Source organism: Quercus robur, chromosome 8, assembly GCF_932294415.1.
Source record: "Quercus robur chromosome 8, dhQueRobu3.1, whole genome shotgun sequence".
Classification (NCBI taxonomy): domain Eukaryota; kingdom Viridiplantae; phylum Streptophyta; class Magnoliopsida; order Fagales; family Fagaceae; genus Quercus; species Quercus robur.
In genome coordinates this window covers 345,321-363,912 of record NC_065541.1, presented here as the reverse complement: position 1 = coordinate 363,912, position 18,592 = coordinate 345,321, and the positions used below count along the sequence as shown (strand labels likewise).

Genomic DNA, 18,592 nt, shown 5'->3' with positions numbered 1-18,592 from the left:
TTCTCCCCAACCCTCGCCTCAAACATGTTATACTAAGGGGGAGTAACACTGGATATGGGAGTTGTGATTTGGGAGGAAACTGAAGAATTGGTGCGTAGGTGAAGCAACCTTCTCTCCTATTTATTTGAAAAGATAAAGTGGTGGCATTTAATTCACGCAGCGTCCCAAGGAACGCTACAGGCAAGATGGCTCTGGCTCAATCTCCAACGCCACCTGCAACCATGGGATTAAAGGAGTCTCGGGAAGGTGCACCTCGAACATTGGGACGCCAAAAAGTACCGCGTGACCAGAGACTACAGAAATACCCTTTAAGTTGTGGGCCTAGTGAATTCGCGGCCCAGGCCTGTTCTGCATGGGGGCCCAGGGACAATGGCCCACGCCGAGGAATAGCCGTTGCCGAGGACAACCTCCTGCTCGGCACCTCGCGAGATACATGAGGAAAAGAAGAAATTGAACTACAGCCTTCGGACTCAAGCCTATGGGGAAACCACCTACCTAGATGACAAAACTAGGTTTTGGACAGAACCAAGGCGTTGTGAAGTCCTCGGACTCATACCTATTGGGACGTCCACTACTTGGACGAGGAAAGCCCTCGGCTCAAATACTGTAAAATGTTAAGGCCGATAAATATGTTTTCGGATGATTACTTCCTACACCGCATAGAGCATCCAGTTCTACTGTCGGCATTGTTTTGGAAAAGTTGAAGGAGAAGGAAGAAGAAAATGAAGGACAAGGAAGAAGAAGATGGAGGAGATGAATGAGGAAGATGGAGGAGATGAATGAAGAAGATGGAGGACATGAGTAAAAGAAGGGGGAGAAGAAGAGGGAAAAGATGAGAAGGAAAAAAGAGAGGCGGAAGGAGGCGCCAGTGAACGAAGAGAGGAAGAAGCAGGGGCACTTAGTCCCTGCCCCAGTCCTGACTCCTAACACACTAGCGCCATATTAGATATGCTCATGAGAGAGCGGGTAGTACTGATGATGTGTGTCCTCGGCTCAGTCACGCCAAAAATGTGACGTGACGAGTCCCTGCTTCGGATTTTGGCTGAAAGAAAGGCGAGACAAATCTTGAGTCTCCGCCATCCTTGCCCTGATCGAGGCATTTCGAGCTTCGTTAGAACATGGTGTTTCTGGGAGGGGAATAGTTTTTTCATTGCTTATTACCACGGTGAGTGTGTTTCAGGTTAAGGTATAACCGGAGAATAAGAGTAAATTCCGGAAGGAATCTAAGGGTTTCAAATTTTGGTGGGACTAAAGGAATTCATCTGTGGGAGAAACCACTCCTGTTTCTTCTCTTTATATAGGGGACGAAGAAAGGAGTGCTTAATGAGTTCAGATCTCCAAGGAAATCTGCAAACATAAATACGTCCGTTTCATTCCCCCACGCCATCTAAAACCGTTGAACCTGGGAGGTCTCGTAAAGGGAAGATATTAAATACGCGCTGCAGATAACCAAACGGCATAAACGCATCGTACACAAATCAAGGGGGATATCTTGTAGACCAGTACATTCCCTGGGCAGGTGAAGAGTCGCCAGCATCAGTCAAGGGCTGAATTAAATGAGTTATAATATAGGCTCGGTATTATCAAAACCCCCCTCTCCAACCAGGAAGTCGGACAGCAGGGTTTTGAGGGGCTATTGTGGGGCCCAACGATTTATGGGCCGAACCTATCCATTCATAGGGAGCCCTAAGGCCCAAGCCGAAGAGGGTTACAATCCAAACTCAATAACATAAAGCCCAAAATGGCCCAGAGATGTTGCCGAGGACAGTTCAGTCCTCGGCATACCCAAAATTCCACCGAGAAGAAGGGCAAAAACGGTATAGGAACAAGCCTGAAAGAAAATCCAAAATATCTAGGAAAAGCTGCCCTTCCCATGCAAGGCTCTGACCTAACAGAGTTGTATTCGTCAGCTTTATCAACCATCCCCAACGACTTTGGGTTTGGATTGATGGGACAAGTATCAGTCTTGGAAATGTCGACCCTACACGTGGACGAAGGAAAGTGAATGCAGACTAGTATAAAAGAAAAAATAAGTAATCTAAAGAGGGGGCTGAAAAAGACTGGCCAAAGAGGAAGGGCTTCCAGTCCATTTCCAGGAGAAAGACTCCAAGGGGGAAGGCACTTTAATCACATATGAACACTGCAAAAACCCACCGCTGGGTAACCAAGGCCTAGCCTTTCGAACCCACTCTCTACAAATGATATTGTATGGGCCCACTCACGCGCAAACCCAACTCTACTACGGTTCGTCGCGGAATGTGTCCCTACACTTATCATTCTAGGAGATTTTGAAACGTAATGACTTTGTTTCTTGTTCATATATTTCCTCAACTCATGCAGTAATCCGTTTAGCTTACTTAAGCCTAGTTCTTAAACCTATGCTCTACAAGAATTCATTGTGTTGGACTTTTTGGACCAAGACTTGAACAACAAGGATTGGGCCACCAAATTGTTCCCCTACACATTCCATTCTATTCTGTTCATTTCCATTCCCTTGTGATCATTTCATTTTATTCCCTTATGAACTCCCAAACGAAACCTAAGTGGGAGGGAATGGAATGGGTAGGAGGGAACACTCATTTCTCTCTATTCCCTTAAAACCTCAAATTTTCATTCCTCCCGAAATTGGGAGGAATGAGAGGGAATGTAATTAGATTTAATAAATTTTTTATTAAAACTCCCAAAATACCCTTATATATTCAACTCTTTATTTTAAAATAGGGGTCTAATAGTAATATTGTCATAAAATGATTCAATTCCATTCCCTCCATGTTACTCCCAAACTAGATTATTTAAATTCTATTAATTTTCATTCCTTTCCATTCATTTATTTTAAAACATCCAATCAAGGTTACTTAATTCCATTCCATTATTTTCCATTCCTTTCCGTTACTTAAATACATTCCATTCCATTCCATTTCTTTCCATTCCTTTATGATCATTCCATTCCATTCAATTTCATTTCCTTATGAACTCCTAAACGAAGCCTAAGGAACCTTCTGTGTCTCTCTCTTTGTTTCTCACTATCTCTTCCACTAACCACTGAACCTCTCTCTCTCTTCCTCTCAATTTCTCTATTCCTCCCTGGCCACTGAACCCATCGTCGATCTTTCTATGGGTGGATTGGCTGGGGTGTGTGGTGGTAATAATGGCGGTGATAGACGGCTCATGGGGTTGGGTTTGTTGTTCACTACGTCTTTGAGTTCTTTGAGTTGAGGCTTTTGATGGCTATTTGTTGTGATTCTGAAAGTTTGAGGTTGATTTTGGGTGAAGGGTTTGGTGTTGCAATATTTGAAGTTGATTTTTTTATTTTTTATTTTTGTTGGGTTGTTTGATTTGAATTGGGTGGAGCGGATCAAATGATAGGTTGGTGGTGGCAGATCTGAGGTAGGTTGCTGCCTTTGTGGTGGATTCGGTGAGAAAGTGTTGGGGTGAGAGAGAAAAGGTTGGAGAGAGATGGAAAAAAAAATCATTTTTTTAACATTGGCAATGAACAGTACCTCACCACAAAGTAGTGTGGTACTATTCATCTCTAGTTTTTTTGGGTTATTTTGAGGAGATTGATGCGTGATTAAATTGTGGGTGCTTGACTTTTTTTTTTTAACATCAAGCTAGCTTGACTAACCAGATGTAAATGCTCTTAAGAACCCCTTATTAATCAAATTGAGCTGAAAGTTGAAACACTCAAATAGATTATTTTAGTAGTTACGATATAAGTAATATTTTTTAGAATCACAATATAATTTGAATATATGATGTTGATTATATGATGGTTGCTTTTCATTATTAGATTGATGTTTATTTTTTGGGTTATGTAAGTGGAAGCCTTTTATTTGATCACAAAAAAAAAAAAAAAAAAAAAAAAAAAAAAAAAAAAATCAAACCAACCAATTGAAAATACTCAAGAGTGGCTATAAGCCTTGTAACTCAATTAATTCCTCTGAATATTTTCAACCAAAAAGTCTAGCGTTCAATTCTTTTTTCCTTGTTATATGTATTAAGTGTGAGTTTGGATAGTGTGTTTGTGTGTTTCCAGTGTGTTTGCGTTTTTTTCTGTGGGTTCTGTGCACTATTCATGAAACCCGCAAATATGATTTCAGCAAATCTAAGTATCTAATTTTAAAATTGGGTCTCATGGCACTATTCACACATTTAAAAATTATTTCGTTACAGTGTTTTTAGTTTTTATTTTTCAGCAATAAGCGGTATCTAAACATACCCTAAATTATCAAAAAACAAATACTTTAGGTAGCTTTTATTATTATTATTATTATTGTTGTTGTTATTATAATTCAATAATTGATGACCTTAAACATTTTTGTTAGAAATAAATACTCAAATAGACTTTTTTTTTTTTTTTTTTTTTGTTGAGAATTACTCAAATAGACTTAGTCAAAGAAAGAGAGGTGGGAATATGATAAATCAATAACATAATGAAATGAAAAAACTTGGGAGGAATGAGCCAAAAGCCGGCATAAAGACGGAAATTTTGTTTGGAAGTGTGATAAAATAAGCAGCCAAAATGGAAGGATGACGCATTGACGGACCCCAAACCCAAGACCCACCCCCACGGCATAGCACACCACAAGCCTCAACTCAAGCCACACCAAAAAAGGAGTCCAAATTTGATTTGAATACTCACAGTGAGCGGTAACATTAACAAACACTACATCAGTCTACCTCTCTACCATTCCATTCATGATTCATGTGACACGACACTGACTTTTATATCCATTTCTTTAACCCAACTCCCAAACACCAAGTCAAAAAGATACTTTGACTAAGTCTTTGTCTCATTCCCACTGTCCTGTTAGTCTGTTACCAATGTTGGATACCTAAGGGCTAAGGCCATGTAGATTTTGGACATCTGTTATAGTTAGAGGTACCCATCCAACACAACTAAAATCAAACTCAATTTAGCGCTGTGTATTGATTTTTGTGGATTAGCGAGTTGAGTTGGGTTATAATTTTTGTGAATTTAGGCATATTGTATGAATTTTAATCATTTATTATAAAACAAATGTTTAAATAGTTTATGAAAGCCTAATTATTTTTACAAATTATGAAGTATGTACGTAGAACCATTAATCCAACTCAAACTATATAGATTGGATTTTGTTAGTTTTTACACGTGATGAATTTGGTTGGTTTGAAAATTTCTCAATTTGACAAAGTTAGGCACATTCCTAGGTTGAGAGTATTAAAGTATGGAAGTTTTAGTTAGTTCAACTAGTAAAAATTTTGTTTTTGTTAAATAAAGACTTGAGATTGAATTATATCTATACTAAAATGAAATTTGTCAATGTTTTAACAAGCTTTTATCATGAAGCACATCATTATTACATTAAAATTTTCATAGTTTATAAATTCAAATCCTATTACATGTATCACTTTTCGTTCCTTTATGAACTTTGAAACAATTCTCAGCCAAAAAAAGAAAAAGAAAAAAAAAGAGGTCTGAAACGATGTGTAAAATGGGAAAGAGAATGTAGAGATTGTTAAAAAGGGCAGATTTGATTAAAGGAGGCTGTATTGTATACAAAGCAGAGGTAGAAAAAAACAAAGAATGGAGTTAAAAGCTGTTGAATCCTGAAAAGACGGAGAGACAAACAGATGGAGCTGAATCTTATCTTTCAGTCTTCTCTTACTTACTAGTATTATATATTATATATACTATACTCCTAATAACTAAGCAAATTAATAACGACTTTTGTGTCAGCTCTGCAGTCAGTGTGGATCTATCTTTTTTTTGATAAATGGAGTTTGGGACTTTGAATAAGAAAGAAAGAATTCCCATATTGGGATAATGGGCCCCACTATCTCTATTTGTTCTTTTCTTTGTTGTTGAGGCCCTGGCCCTGTGCTCTGTGTCTGACAGCTTGGGCCAACAAATATGGGTTTAACCTCTCACCAGCCCATACAGACTCTCCAAAGTCTAGAAATTTGCACTTTATTTGGGCTTGGGAGGCCCATATATGGAACCTCTTTACCTATTAACTTTTGTTGGAAAACATAGGAAGGAATGTGAATTTGCCACTTATTAGGTCTCATCCTTCTACTTCTAGCCGACGGATGAGCTCGTGATCAAAGTTTATGATTTTTCTTATGTGAAGAATTTTGAATAGTTACAAGACTTTTTGGTATTGTTATAAATATTATATATATTTATATATTATGGCTTTACATTAAAAATCCATACAAATAATTTGCGGCATATCTATGATCTCTAAAATTTTACAAGATTGATTGTTGTTATAATCTCCAAAAAAAAAAAAAAAAAAAAAAAATAGTGTATCAGAAAGAAAGAAGTTTGTTGAATTCAAAATGTAAGTTTTGTAAAATATTCTCCCCCTAGCTAGAGTAAGGTGAGGGATATTTTTTTTAAAGGGTACTCTTCAAACTTGCTGGAGCTTGGCAACTGGAAACCACTTGGGGATGCCAAAGTGAGTCATGGAAAATTAATACAGGATATTATTATTATAGCAAGTGACTAAAAAATCCATTCAGGAAAAGCGAGTAGAAAATCCATTGAGGAAAGTAGTAATAAATATCTTTTATGGGGATACCGACCAGAAAATCTAATTGGAAAAAGAAAATCTCTATCACACCACGGGAAAATAGAAATTGCATACGATGCGCCTATAAAAGGGTTACTTAGGTCTACTCCCCTAACAAGTCACAACAGAAAGTTGCTTTCCATTAAGATATTATTATACTATATATATTCAGCTTTAAATTAAAGCCTCAATAATGATATAGAGAGTCATATACAGACAAAACATATATATATATAAAGGAAGGATTTTTAAAATACAAAAAGTCACATGATTTATCATCATTCTCAAGGGCAATTAAATAATTGGCATAAGTTTTTGAAAACCATGCTTTATATATGTGGAACAGGAACACCGACTTATTACACTCAAAAGTTCCACAACAATGATGGTTAGCTTTAGCTAAAACCTCCCAACTTCAAACTTCAAACAGCTTTCTCTTTTTCATTATTTGCCATCACTGCCTCTCAAATACGTTTTTGACCATAACAGCAACCCCAAACTCACCCACTAAATTCAGCTTTAAGTTTACTTTACGTAACAAATGTTACATTTTATTTTATTTTTTTCTTTTATTATTAAATTCTTAAGTCAATAAATTGTGATTGACATACAATAAAAATGATGTTAGTGACTCGTTCGTACAAAAATGATGTTTATACTAATAGTAATTTTTCATCTCAATAAATTATGAAAAAAAAAGTTGTAAAATTGCTCGCATCTCTAGCACTACTCTTGAAAAATGTTCAGTTCACATAGTTGAATATTGGAACATTTTTATATACTAAGAATTCAATCTCCTTAAGTCTTTCAGAAGCTAGAACTTCAGACATCTAAAAAGGTCTTGCTCGCTTTGCTAGATGTAACGAGGCTTATTAGGCATGTAAATTGGAAATGAGTGTCTCCTCCTGTCCTGTCCTGTCCTGTGTTGAGACACCTTATCCACCTTGATGGTTTATAATGCTGCATACATTCTCTTGTACTCCAATTCATGGGGTAGGCCTAAGACTTGGAAGTTGGAATCACCCTCTAAATCCACGAATGAAGATTTTGACTAATCCCAACTACCCACCCCCTCCAAACAAAAGCTAGGCCAAATTACGATTTTGGTTGCGATACATTTGTCACAGTTTCAATTTCGTCTCCTATATACTTTAATATGTCAATTTTGTTTATCTTTTAATATTCAAAATGAAGATCCCAAACTATTAATTGTGTTAATTTCATCTAATAACTTACAAAATTAAGTTAATTTCATCTCTTAATATTCAAAGTCAAATCAATTTTATCATTATAAATTGATGGATGAAATTGATTCAAATAAACATATAGGGATGAAATTGAAATGACCTCCAATAGAGAACAAAAAGTGTAATTTGGCCAAATGGGTATTAGGATTTAGGGTTGAAATTTTACTGTAGAAAATATGTTCATTTTCTTTCTGTCTGTGTCTGAGTCTGATTTAAATATAAAATATTGAACCTGTAATTGGTTTTGGTATGGATTAATTATAGACATTTGGTCCATAGGAATAAGCAAAAACCAAAATGAATTATCAAGAGCTAACAACAAGAATGATTTTTCTCCAGTAGATATGAAAATCTAATTTGAACTTTTTTGCTTCAATTTGGTCTCAACATCAACAGAACAGATAAAATTAGATTGTTGAAAATCATCAAATATTCCACAGGACATAGATTGTATAACCTAGATACTGCGGGATCTGCTCCTAAAAAGTAAAAAGGAAACCAAAAATATCCCAAAGTTGTACAGGAGGAAATAACTAAACCGACAAAACTTCAAATCCAAAATGAGTCTCACATAATGCATGAACGTGCAAATGATGACATATTCTATATTGAAGATTTGACTAAATGCCTAGAGCCTAAAATTCTAGGACATAATGAGAAAACAAGCAAAATTTGACTTCAGAAAAGCATATTTAGATCATGGTATTCTTAACATGCAGCAAGATATATTCCAATGGCACCACTGATGTTGCTTTACCTATGAGATAAGCGCAAGAATCTAAAATCTAAAGTACAAAATATAAACAAATAGCATAATTTTGTTTTGGGACAACCAGAGCTCTTGAGAAGAAATTCCTATGAGAAAATTAAAATAATTGCAACAATTAATTATATGTTGGATATACATGCATGAGTCAAACCCTACATTGAATAATAATAAAAAGAATAAGTGATTGATATAAGAGAAATGATATGTCTACAACATTTTTACAATAAATCCTAAATGGCAAGTTGTTACTGGTTGTTATTGTTAGGGCAAAAAAGTAATTTTAATGTTAGTTTCAAATTTGAACCAATAAGAACTAACCTGTAATTTGTTGTAAAAATATTGTAGACGTAGCATCTCTCTTGATATAATATATTTGAACCCAAATTTATAGGCTTAAGTTTTTTAAGTTTATGAGAAAGTTATATTTACTACTCAACTGAAATCTCTCAAAGTATTCTCTCTGTTACTGTTGTCCCAACATTTATAGCATGAGAAAGGTTTAAGTTGAACATCTAGATGAACTTAAGCTGGGGCAAAAATTACTTACACGCACGAATAGGTCAGATAACTTAAGAATTTCACTGAAGAATCAAATCCATTTATGTCGATTCAATCAAATTCCCATTGTGATTCCACCAAACTCATAATTTTGCTATTAGCTTGATAATTTGTAGCATAGATTTCACATTTAAATAGATGCTTATGTTTTACCAGCACTCGCCCTCACGTGTGAATCCAAACTCCATCTCAATAAATGGGACAAAACACTAGAATTTCAACTTTTAAATGGGACATTGTTAGAATAATGTTATCAGCTTAATTGATAAACCAAGACTTCAAGTCATCATTGAAAACCAAAGCTGAAAAGATCGCATAAAGGGACTGGTTGTGGCACTTCCAAACCTCAAGCACCATCAGAGAATTAAAAGAACACTCAATTTGCCAAGGTTATCAAATATGAACAAGTTCCATACAAAGCCGACCTGTGAGTTGGGTTGAACAAATCCCAAAAAAAGCTATGGAACAAGAGAATCATGTACTCATGTGATATGCATTAGTGTCAAATGAGAAACAACAATCATTGAAGGAAATAATTTAGGTTGTTTCTTTACACAAAATCAAATTAAGCCAGTAGCAGAAGAAGAAAGGTGTCCAGACACACACACACAAAGAAATATGTATGCACACATTGAGAGCAATTTTAAAATCTCATGCTAATCTACATTCAATCTCTACATGTTTAATCTTCCTTTTCCACAAAGATGCCTGTTGATGGGCTTTACAAAACCCTTAATAATAAGTCATTCCTTCGAGAAATCATAATCCTAAAAAAAGAGTAGCATATTAGTAATAATAATTGTTAACCGAGAACTAATGATACTTATAGAAATTTTAAAAAGACTACTAATATGACCTCATATTACCAATAATGGTCTAAGTGTCATGCCGTCTACTAGCAGTATGATAGCCACATTAGCTTTTAATTAATTGGTTTTGGTGGAGGTTGCGTAGTTTATCTTTTTTCCCACTGTACTCCCTCTCTTCATCTTCTTCTTAAATTACCAGTTTAACAAAAACGGCTGCAAACTTTGTCTCTCTGTCCTCAATTCCAACTCCTGCTACAATTATGCTCTAGCTTTGTGTGGTTGCCAAGAAACAAAATAATAAAAAGGGAAAATACAGTCTTCCAATGACAATTTTAAGCCGAAATGGACCCCCCCCCAAAAAAAAAAATCCTTCTAAATGAAACTGAGCATCAATTAGCACATTTTGGCTATTGTATCATCCATTTCAAAATTTTAAAGTAAAATGCATTATATAAAAGATAATTACTGCATTCATGCAAGGAACAAGATATGACTGACCATTCATGAATATCTTAACACAATTTCTGGTCCTGAATGCACAAGTAGCAGAATTCACTAAAATCCAATTTAAATTTGCCAAGAAACTAACATGACCACAACTGGTTACAACTAGATACTGTAGAAATCAACTTTATATTATTTCTAGAATTCTCATGTCTTTTTAAATGACAAATCTGGAATAAAGAACAAGTACAGGAACTAGCACTACGTTAATGGGACTTAAGAAAACAATGCCTAATATTAAAGAGTAGCTTAATTTAATCATTCCATCTTATGTGGCAGTCAACAAAATTTTATAACTAAATGAGAACATGTACTAATGCTTGATACAATCCTACTAGACCCTTCTTTTCTCTTTGAAACATAGAAATTGGTGCAAGGAATGCATAATTGCATACGCTTAAATTGGATGAAGTTCATTAAAACAGCAATGACTGATAACCTTGAATTGGAAGCTTCCTTAGACTAGAAACTTGTAAGAGAAAACAGATAGTGTAACCAAACTAACTTTTGAATGTAAGAACACTCATTTGCAATCACAAACAGATTAAAGCAATTTTATGCAGAGAAAATGAATTTAAAATCTAGTAAGCAATCAACCAAATGTCATTCTTGAAAACCGTTGTTATATGCCAAACACCCCCCTTTTCTCTCATGACAAATAACATTTTCATATTTCATTAGTTTTGTGAAAATTCAGTAATTAGATAAATACAATAGCCATGCTAAATTAACATAGTTATTTATTGTCAGTTACATGTGATACAAATTTGCACATTTATTCATACACAAAGATATAATATAAATGGAAACAACAATCAAGAAACTATGTTATCTGCCATTATAAGGCTATAGCTTACTAGTGTTGCCTTGTTTCCAGCAGTAAGAGCACAATAAAATGAACTACATAATCAACAAACAGATGCCGTAACTCATTACCAAGGAAAAATATGCCAAATTTGACTCACTTAGGTATTTCAGATAAAGGTGGCCAATTGTGCAGGTCCTAAAGATAAAAGAAACCATGAAGTGCAGAGTGAGGGAGGTGACATTGCAAGGCCTGAACTCTCTTAAAACCCGCCACTTTTCTTCAGCCATGTAACTCCTTTTCCTTTGGGATTCCAACGCTAACATTGAAATTCATAAACATTCACAGTTTCTGTTACACACACAAGGACACAGTCACACAAAAGCAGTAGTTTCAGTTAATTCATGTCCTAACTAACCCATAGCTTGATGTACGAAATCCATCCCAGAGGCCTCACAAGCAAGATCAGAAATTTAATTCAATGCTTTGGAGTGCTTGAAAGTTTCATGTTGGTTTTGGAAAAGAAAAGATTAAACAGCAAATAGTTAGAGAGGAGGTTACAATTGCCAATTGAAAAAGATACAAACTTGTGAATCAAATCCAGAGACAATTGCGAAAACCTTTTTGTCAAATTCAATAATTACCAGAATTACACAATCGTAAGACAAACAAAATACAAATGGCTCAAATACGATTTCAATTTCCCAATAATGCTAATGCTACAACTTTACAAAACTTTCTTCTAAAATTCCAGCTTTCTATAAACAACAATAATTGGAAATTAAGACAAACTGCAGCACATCAGATACCAAAACTGTGACAGGGAGAAGAAAGCAAAGGCGAAGGAACAAAGATTTGAAGTCTTTAGTAACAGATGTGATGACGAAAGGGAACAAAAAATAAGCTACCATGAAAGACTCCATTACTTTGTTCTCCCTAAGTTTTCTTCCACTCTATCTCATCCAGTGTTCTATTATATACAGTGGACAAGAATTAAATTCAACTCCAATTTCAGAGGTTTACATCATTGTTACCACATCTGCGTAGCCATGGCCCAGCCAGATTCAGGCTTGCAAGAAACGTCTTTTAAGTCCAATTAGGGATGAGTGCTATGAACTAAGGTTCTTTTTCTCGTGATTCATCAATAGCAGTGTCTTTCAATGAGAAGTCATCGATACTATCATTTTCTGTATCAACCTGAAGCTCTTTAAACATTGCCATCACCTGAATCATGGTTGGCCGACGGAATGGCCTATCATCTAGGCATTCAAAGGCAATCCTCAGATACTGGAATAATTCAGCCTCACCAGATTTCTCTGTCATCAACTCCAGGTCAAGTATCTCATTGCTTCTCTTCTCCCTCTGAAGCTGCTTTGCCCATCCAACAAGGTTGTTGTCATCACCAAACTGGGAAGGGTCTATTGGCTTCTTGCCCGATATAAGCTCTAGCAGTATGACACCATAACTGTAGACATCTCCTTTTGCTGTGCACCTGAAACTTTGGTAGTACTCGGGGGGCACATAACCTGGAGTTCCTGCAAGGGTGCTCACACTGAGATGAGTGTCAAGGGCATTCACCAGCCTTGCCATGCCAAAATCAGAAACTCTGGCTTCAAAATTCTCATCTAGAAGAACATTACTAGACTTCATGTCCCGGTGTATAATGTGAGGTATGCAGCTATGGTGAAGGAATGCTAGACCTCTTGCAGCCCCTACAGCAATCTTCTTTCTAGCTGTCCAATCAAGCTTTGAGCCCCCGCCTTTATTCCTGTCATGAAGAACAGCCTCCAGACTCCCCCATTTCATGTACTCATACACAAGAAGCCTCTCCTCTCCAATCTTACAGTAACCCATCAACGGAACAAGGTTTCGGTGCTTGATCTTCCCAATAGTTTCCATCTCTGCCATAAACTCCCTATCTCCCTGACCAGTTACATGAATAAGCTTCTTAATTGCAACAACACAGCCATCTCCCAATTGAGCTTTGTAGACCTCACCAAAACCTCCAGAACCAATTAAGCTGTCAGCACTGAAACCATTTGTAGCTTCGAGTAGATGAGCGAAGGTCAACTTCCGCAGAGGTTTTTCAAATGTAGCAACATTGATACTAAGGGGTTCAGGAACACTGGAAAGTTTCCAGCTGCTACTACCTGAAGTTGGAAGACTATCAATGTATTTCTCTCTTTGTTCTTCCTTGAGCTGGTATTTCTTCACCCGATAAAGAGCAAAAGTAAGTCCGAGGATACAAGAGAGGAAGAATGTGATGCCAATGATCATCCCAGCTTCCATTGACTGCTTCTTCCCCTGAGTTGAGTAACCTGCAGAGTGGCTTTGAGAGACACAAGGGGGCAAGGGTACCCCACAAAGGCCGGAATTGTTCTCATATCTGGACGCTGGGAAAGTGGTCAGCTGCCCTCCAGAAGGGATGAGGCCAGTGAGGTTGTTATTAGACACATCAAGGTCACTAAGAAAAGAGAGTGTCCCTAAGGACCCTGGAATGTATCCTTGAAGATAATTGTGTGAGACATCCAGAACTCCAATCAACTTAAGACCTCCAAAGCTGTCAGGAATGTTTCCACTTAGACTGTTATGTCCCAAATTCAGGACTTGCAAGAAGTTCATTGAACCTAAGTCTTGGGGAATGGTTCCAGACAAGGAATTGTAAGCTAGATCAAGATAGATCATACTGCCATTGCTGGGGAATGTATAAACTGTCCTGCCAGAGTAGATTCTGGTTGATGAGCAAGAGTGAACCATAGGAAAACTTTCCAGCCTCCCTTCTCTGATTCCCTCAAATTCAACTAGTCCTCCAGCACCCCTGCAAGCTGTTCCACCCTCATTTCTCACAAATACAAACTGCTTCCCAGAGACCCTTCCAGCAATGACAAGGCCAGCTTGATTGGCAAGCTCAGATGGGATAGCACCATAAAAGTCATTGCTGTTTAAATCAAGCCAAATGAGGCTCTCGCACTTGCCAAGCTCTGGTGGGATCTGTCCGGTAAGTGAATTGTTACCCAATTGGAGGATAGCGAGGTTCAGGAGATTCCCAATACCAGCAGGGATATTTCCAGTGAGCTTGTTGCTAGCAAGTGACACCCATATCATGTTTGTGCACTTGCCAATTGACTGTGGTATAGTTCCAGTAATAAAATTGTTGTTGAGGATCAGTGACTCTAAGTTTCCTCCATCTACACAAATGCCTTCTGGTATTTCCCCAGTAAGGTTGTTTGCCCACATAACCATGTCAGAAAGATTTGGTAACTTCCAAATTTCCAAGGGAATTGTGCCAATCAGGTTGTTGAAACTAAGATCAATTGTCCTCAGGCTCTTGCAGTTGGCAAGCTCCGAAGGCACTGTCCCAGACAGGTAATTGTCAGCTAGAAGTAGCCTTTCCAGAGCTGATGAGGCTTTGGAGGAGCAGAACTCAGCTGGAACCTTCCCTGTAAAGGAATTAGAACTGAGATCCAGCACTCTTAGTTGAGTACAATTGGTCAGAGAGAGAGGCACAGGACCAGTTATGTTGTTGAATGGTACAAAGAGATATCTCAGGTTTTGGAGAGTACTCACAACTGTAGTGAGGAAATCTCCAGAAAGTTGATTGTTGCCAAGATTGAGAGAACTCAAAGAGGAGCACTTTGCAAAAGTCGAAGGCAACCCACCAGAGAGTTTGTTTACAGAAAGATCAAGCTCCCGGATCCCCCCACATAACTGTCCCAATTCAGATGGTATCTCGCCAGAAAACTGATTATTGGCCAAAGCTAGTAACTTTAAATTCTTCAAACTTGCCAGCAAGACACCCGGAATTTTAGACTGCAACATATTGTGAGAAAGGTCAAGTGTCTCCAGAAGCTGACAGTGTCCTAGGCTCATTGGGAAGTCACTGCCAGAGAGGATGTTGTGAGCTAGAAAGAGTGAAGCTAAATTGGGACACATCCCAAAATCAAGGCTGGACAAGTTGCCAGAGAAGTTGTTGTAGGAGAGATCTACATGGTAAAGAGATGCAGGGGAGTCAGCTAGAAAACTAGAGGGGATAGACCCAGATAAGAGATTGTTGGAAAGGTCAATAAAAGAGAGATTTTTGCAAGTCTTGAGGGTGGAGCTAAGTGATCCAGTGAGCTTGTTGTCGGAGAAGTTGAGTGAAACCAAGTTTTGGCAGGAGGAGAGAGAGTAGGAAAGGAGGGAAGAATCAGAAATGCGATTGCGAGAAAGATCGAGGTGCAGAAGAGAAGAAGGGACATGGAGAGTGCCACCAGGGATTGAGTTGCGAGAGAGATTGAGGTAAGAAAGATGATTACAAGAGAGAAGGAAAGAGGGTCCTGGAAGAGGGTCTGAGAAGTTGTTGGAAGACAAGTCTAGAGTTTGAAGGCTGGAACAGGAGCTTGTGGTGAGATTGGCAGCTGAGAAGGAGTTGCCTTGCAAATATAGGCGTTGGAGAGTGGACACCGCTGTGAGAAATGGAAGGTTTAAGCCACCAATAAGACCTGCATAACTTAGATTCAAGGCTACTACTTGGCCATCAAGAGAGCAAGAGATGGCTTTCCATGAGCATGGACTTGAAGAATCATCATGCCAATCTGCTAAGAATCCCTTGGGATCAGAATCAACTGATTGCTTGAAGGCCATCAACAACCCCACCACATCATTGCTTTGTTGTTTTTGAGCTAATTCTCTGGCGCCTGAACCTGAAGTCATTATTACAAGGTGAAAGACAAGCAACAACAACCACCCCATGATGCCTTGTCCTGATGATATCGACACCCTCCAATTCCATTCTCTCTTCATTTTGCTCAGCTTTTCATCACCAAACTGATCAGCTGACAATTTAAACAAAAAAAGAGTTTCTGTCTATTATTTAGCATATATTTTCTTTGGGAGAAGAATCTTTTTGCAAAAGGAGGTGTTTAGTCTCTACTACTCTCTCTTTCTACATTAACAATTAAATGAGAAAGCTGGATCCTTTGACACCTCTCTATGCTCTCTTCAAGGACCAATCTTTCTTTACTTCATTTCAGATCCGGGCTAACTAATTAAACTTACTCTTTGCTAGCTGCCTCTTGATGCTTCTTTAATTTCTTATAAGACTCCACAGGAAAGCTGAAATATTTAGAAGAGGGATAATAGTTAGCAAGAGAAGAGACTAGAGAGTGAAAAAATCACGGGCAAAAGCTGGTAATGATGAATTACAAAGCAAAACACAGAAGTGCTTGTATGTAATTACTGACAATAATAATAATTGCAATAAGAACAAAAAGATAAGGAAATGATTTTGAAAGAAAAATAAAGTAGGCAGACGACACTAGTAGCTGTTTTGTTTTGCAAAAAGGTCCAAAATCAGTGTTGGTTTAAGGAAAGAAGGAAGGGAAGGAAGATACCTTGGACTTGTTGGAGTGACAGACTTGAAAGAAGTACGATGTTCAGAAATGTCGGCCGTGACACAAACTTAAGCCTGTCATATCTGGATCCTATAGTAGGACTCCAGAAAATAGATAGATGGCATAACACATGAAAAGAAAAGCTCTTTTTTTTTTTTTTTTTTTTTCCCTTACAGTTGTAGCACTAAAAATTTACTGGCTGGTGGTACTACTTCAGGGGAAGGCAGAACCAACCCAGTACCCAGATATCAGACCCGCAACTATATATATATTATTGGATTTATTGCTTCACGCTGCACAGGACAACCACAGGGCCAAAAAGTAGAAAAATGGTTATAGAAGGAGGAGGAGAAGAAGAAGGAAGTGGGTGTTGCAGAGGAAGTAAAGTTACATACCAGAACAAGAATAGAATGGAGTACAAGACAAGTTGGAGACTTGGGGGCAAAAGAGAGAGTGAGAGTGAGAGAGGAAAAAAGTAAAATTGTGGGAGTGGCGCTCCCAAAATTTCGTTCTCATTTTTCGGGTCCAGTCAAACTTTGGATTTGATTCCCTCTCTTTCTCTCTCTCCCCAAACTCTGCCTTTTTGAGAGGGACAGTGTTCCTTGTTGGATGAGTTACTCAGCGTGTACGTAATAGTGTTCCTTGATGGCCATTCATACGGATTTTCACTTTTTTTTTTTTAGGTGAGTTTTCTTTATAGTTTGAGACTTGAGTAGTTGTTTTACCAAAAAAAAAAAAAAAAAAAAAAGACTTGAGTAGTTGGGCTTTTCTTTCAAATCTTCAATTTCCAGTCAGACTATTTATATATATATATATATATATATATTAACTCGTCCATTTTTTTATTGAATTAAACCCTTCCATTAATTGCTTATCCAATCAAATTTGAAGCCTTTCAATAGACATAAGTAAAAATCTAGTTTATAATGAAAAACAAAAAGAAAGAAATCGAATTTGAAGCAAACTTTCGAAAAACTTACTTTGTTTATCAGTTCAAAATTCAAACACTGACTAGGGCCTCGGATGATTATGAGTCATGAGTTATGACACAACAAAGCAATATGACCAAAAGTGTAGGACCAAAAGCAATGAAAATGTGACCCACTGAGAGTCAGTGACCAACAACTTCGAGTGTCCAGCATTTTTTTACCCACGTCTACACCTCAATTTTACCCCATACAATATCCATCTCCACGGAATATAAGCGTATAATATAACCGTATGTTAAAAGCAAAACTTTGAACAATACCGGTTTAAGTGATAATATAGTGATAATGGTATTTTCTATTATATCTCTAAACTTAGTAGTTGAACAATTAACGAGCATGTCATGTTTAACAGGAAAAAAAAAAGGTTTAACTTATCTTTAGTATTGTGTATTTAAAACAAAATGAGATTTCTAATTGAAAAAGTAATAGAGGTAAGTTAAATTCAAAAAGACAAATCTCAGTTATCATATGTATCAAACATGAATAAAAAAGCATACCCTTCAATCTTAGATCATGTAGAATGCTACAAACATAACAAATTTTATGAATGTTTTCACAATTTGTCAAGGTAGTAATTGTTATTAGTTTAACATTATTTTTTATTTTTAGTTGAGATTACTACCATGGACACTGATTTATTGTACAAAGAATCATAATCCGTTAGTGGTAAAAAAAATAAAATAAAGAAAAAGAAAAAAAAGAAGGAAATTTGTTGTGAGATGAATGTAGATGATGATAGGGAAAGAATAATTAAAGGAGAGAAAGGGGGGGAAAGTCGATCTCCCAAGTCCAAGAGCAAGAAAAAAGCAAACACTTTTTTTACAATGGGGGATAAAAATGGATTGTATTGGGAGGAGCAATATTTGTCTTGAGGTGGTAGGGAAAAGTGGTGGGTAGGCTTAACATATTTAAATAATAGTGGGCATACAAATAAATAAATATTGAATTTTAGGAGGATGGCATTAGGGCGCGGGGCGCGGGA

At 37.1% G+C, this 18,592-nt stretch overlaps 1 protein-coding gene across 2 annotated transcripts; it reads right to left on the bottom strand.

The window, feature by feature from the left end:
• Positions 1-11,859: 11,859 nt before the first annotated feature.
• On the bottom strand, positions 11,860-17,202 carry LOC126694064 (receptor-like protein kinase BRI1-like 3). Of its 2 annotated transcripts, XM_050390092.1 has the most exons (3): positions 16,622-17,202; positions 16,287-16,343; positions 11,860-16,063 (listed from the first exon to the last, which is right to left on the bottom strand). In XM_050390092.1, the coding sequence occupies exon 3, from the start codon at positions 16,029-16,031 to the stop codon at positions 12,366-12,368; it is 3,666 nt and encodes a 1,221-aa protein (XP_050246049.1). In that variant the 5' UTR covers positions 16,032-16,063; positions 16,287-16,343; positions 16,622-17,202; the 3' UTR covers positions 11,860-12,365. The 2 variants fall into 2 exon arrangements, with proteins under 2 accessions (XP_050246049.1, XP_050246048.1); XM_050390091.1 differs by having other exon boundaries at positions 11,860-16,343.
• Between the last annotated feature and the right edge of the window lie 1,390 nt (positions 17,203-18,592).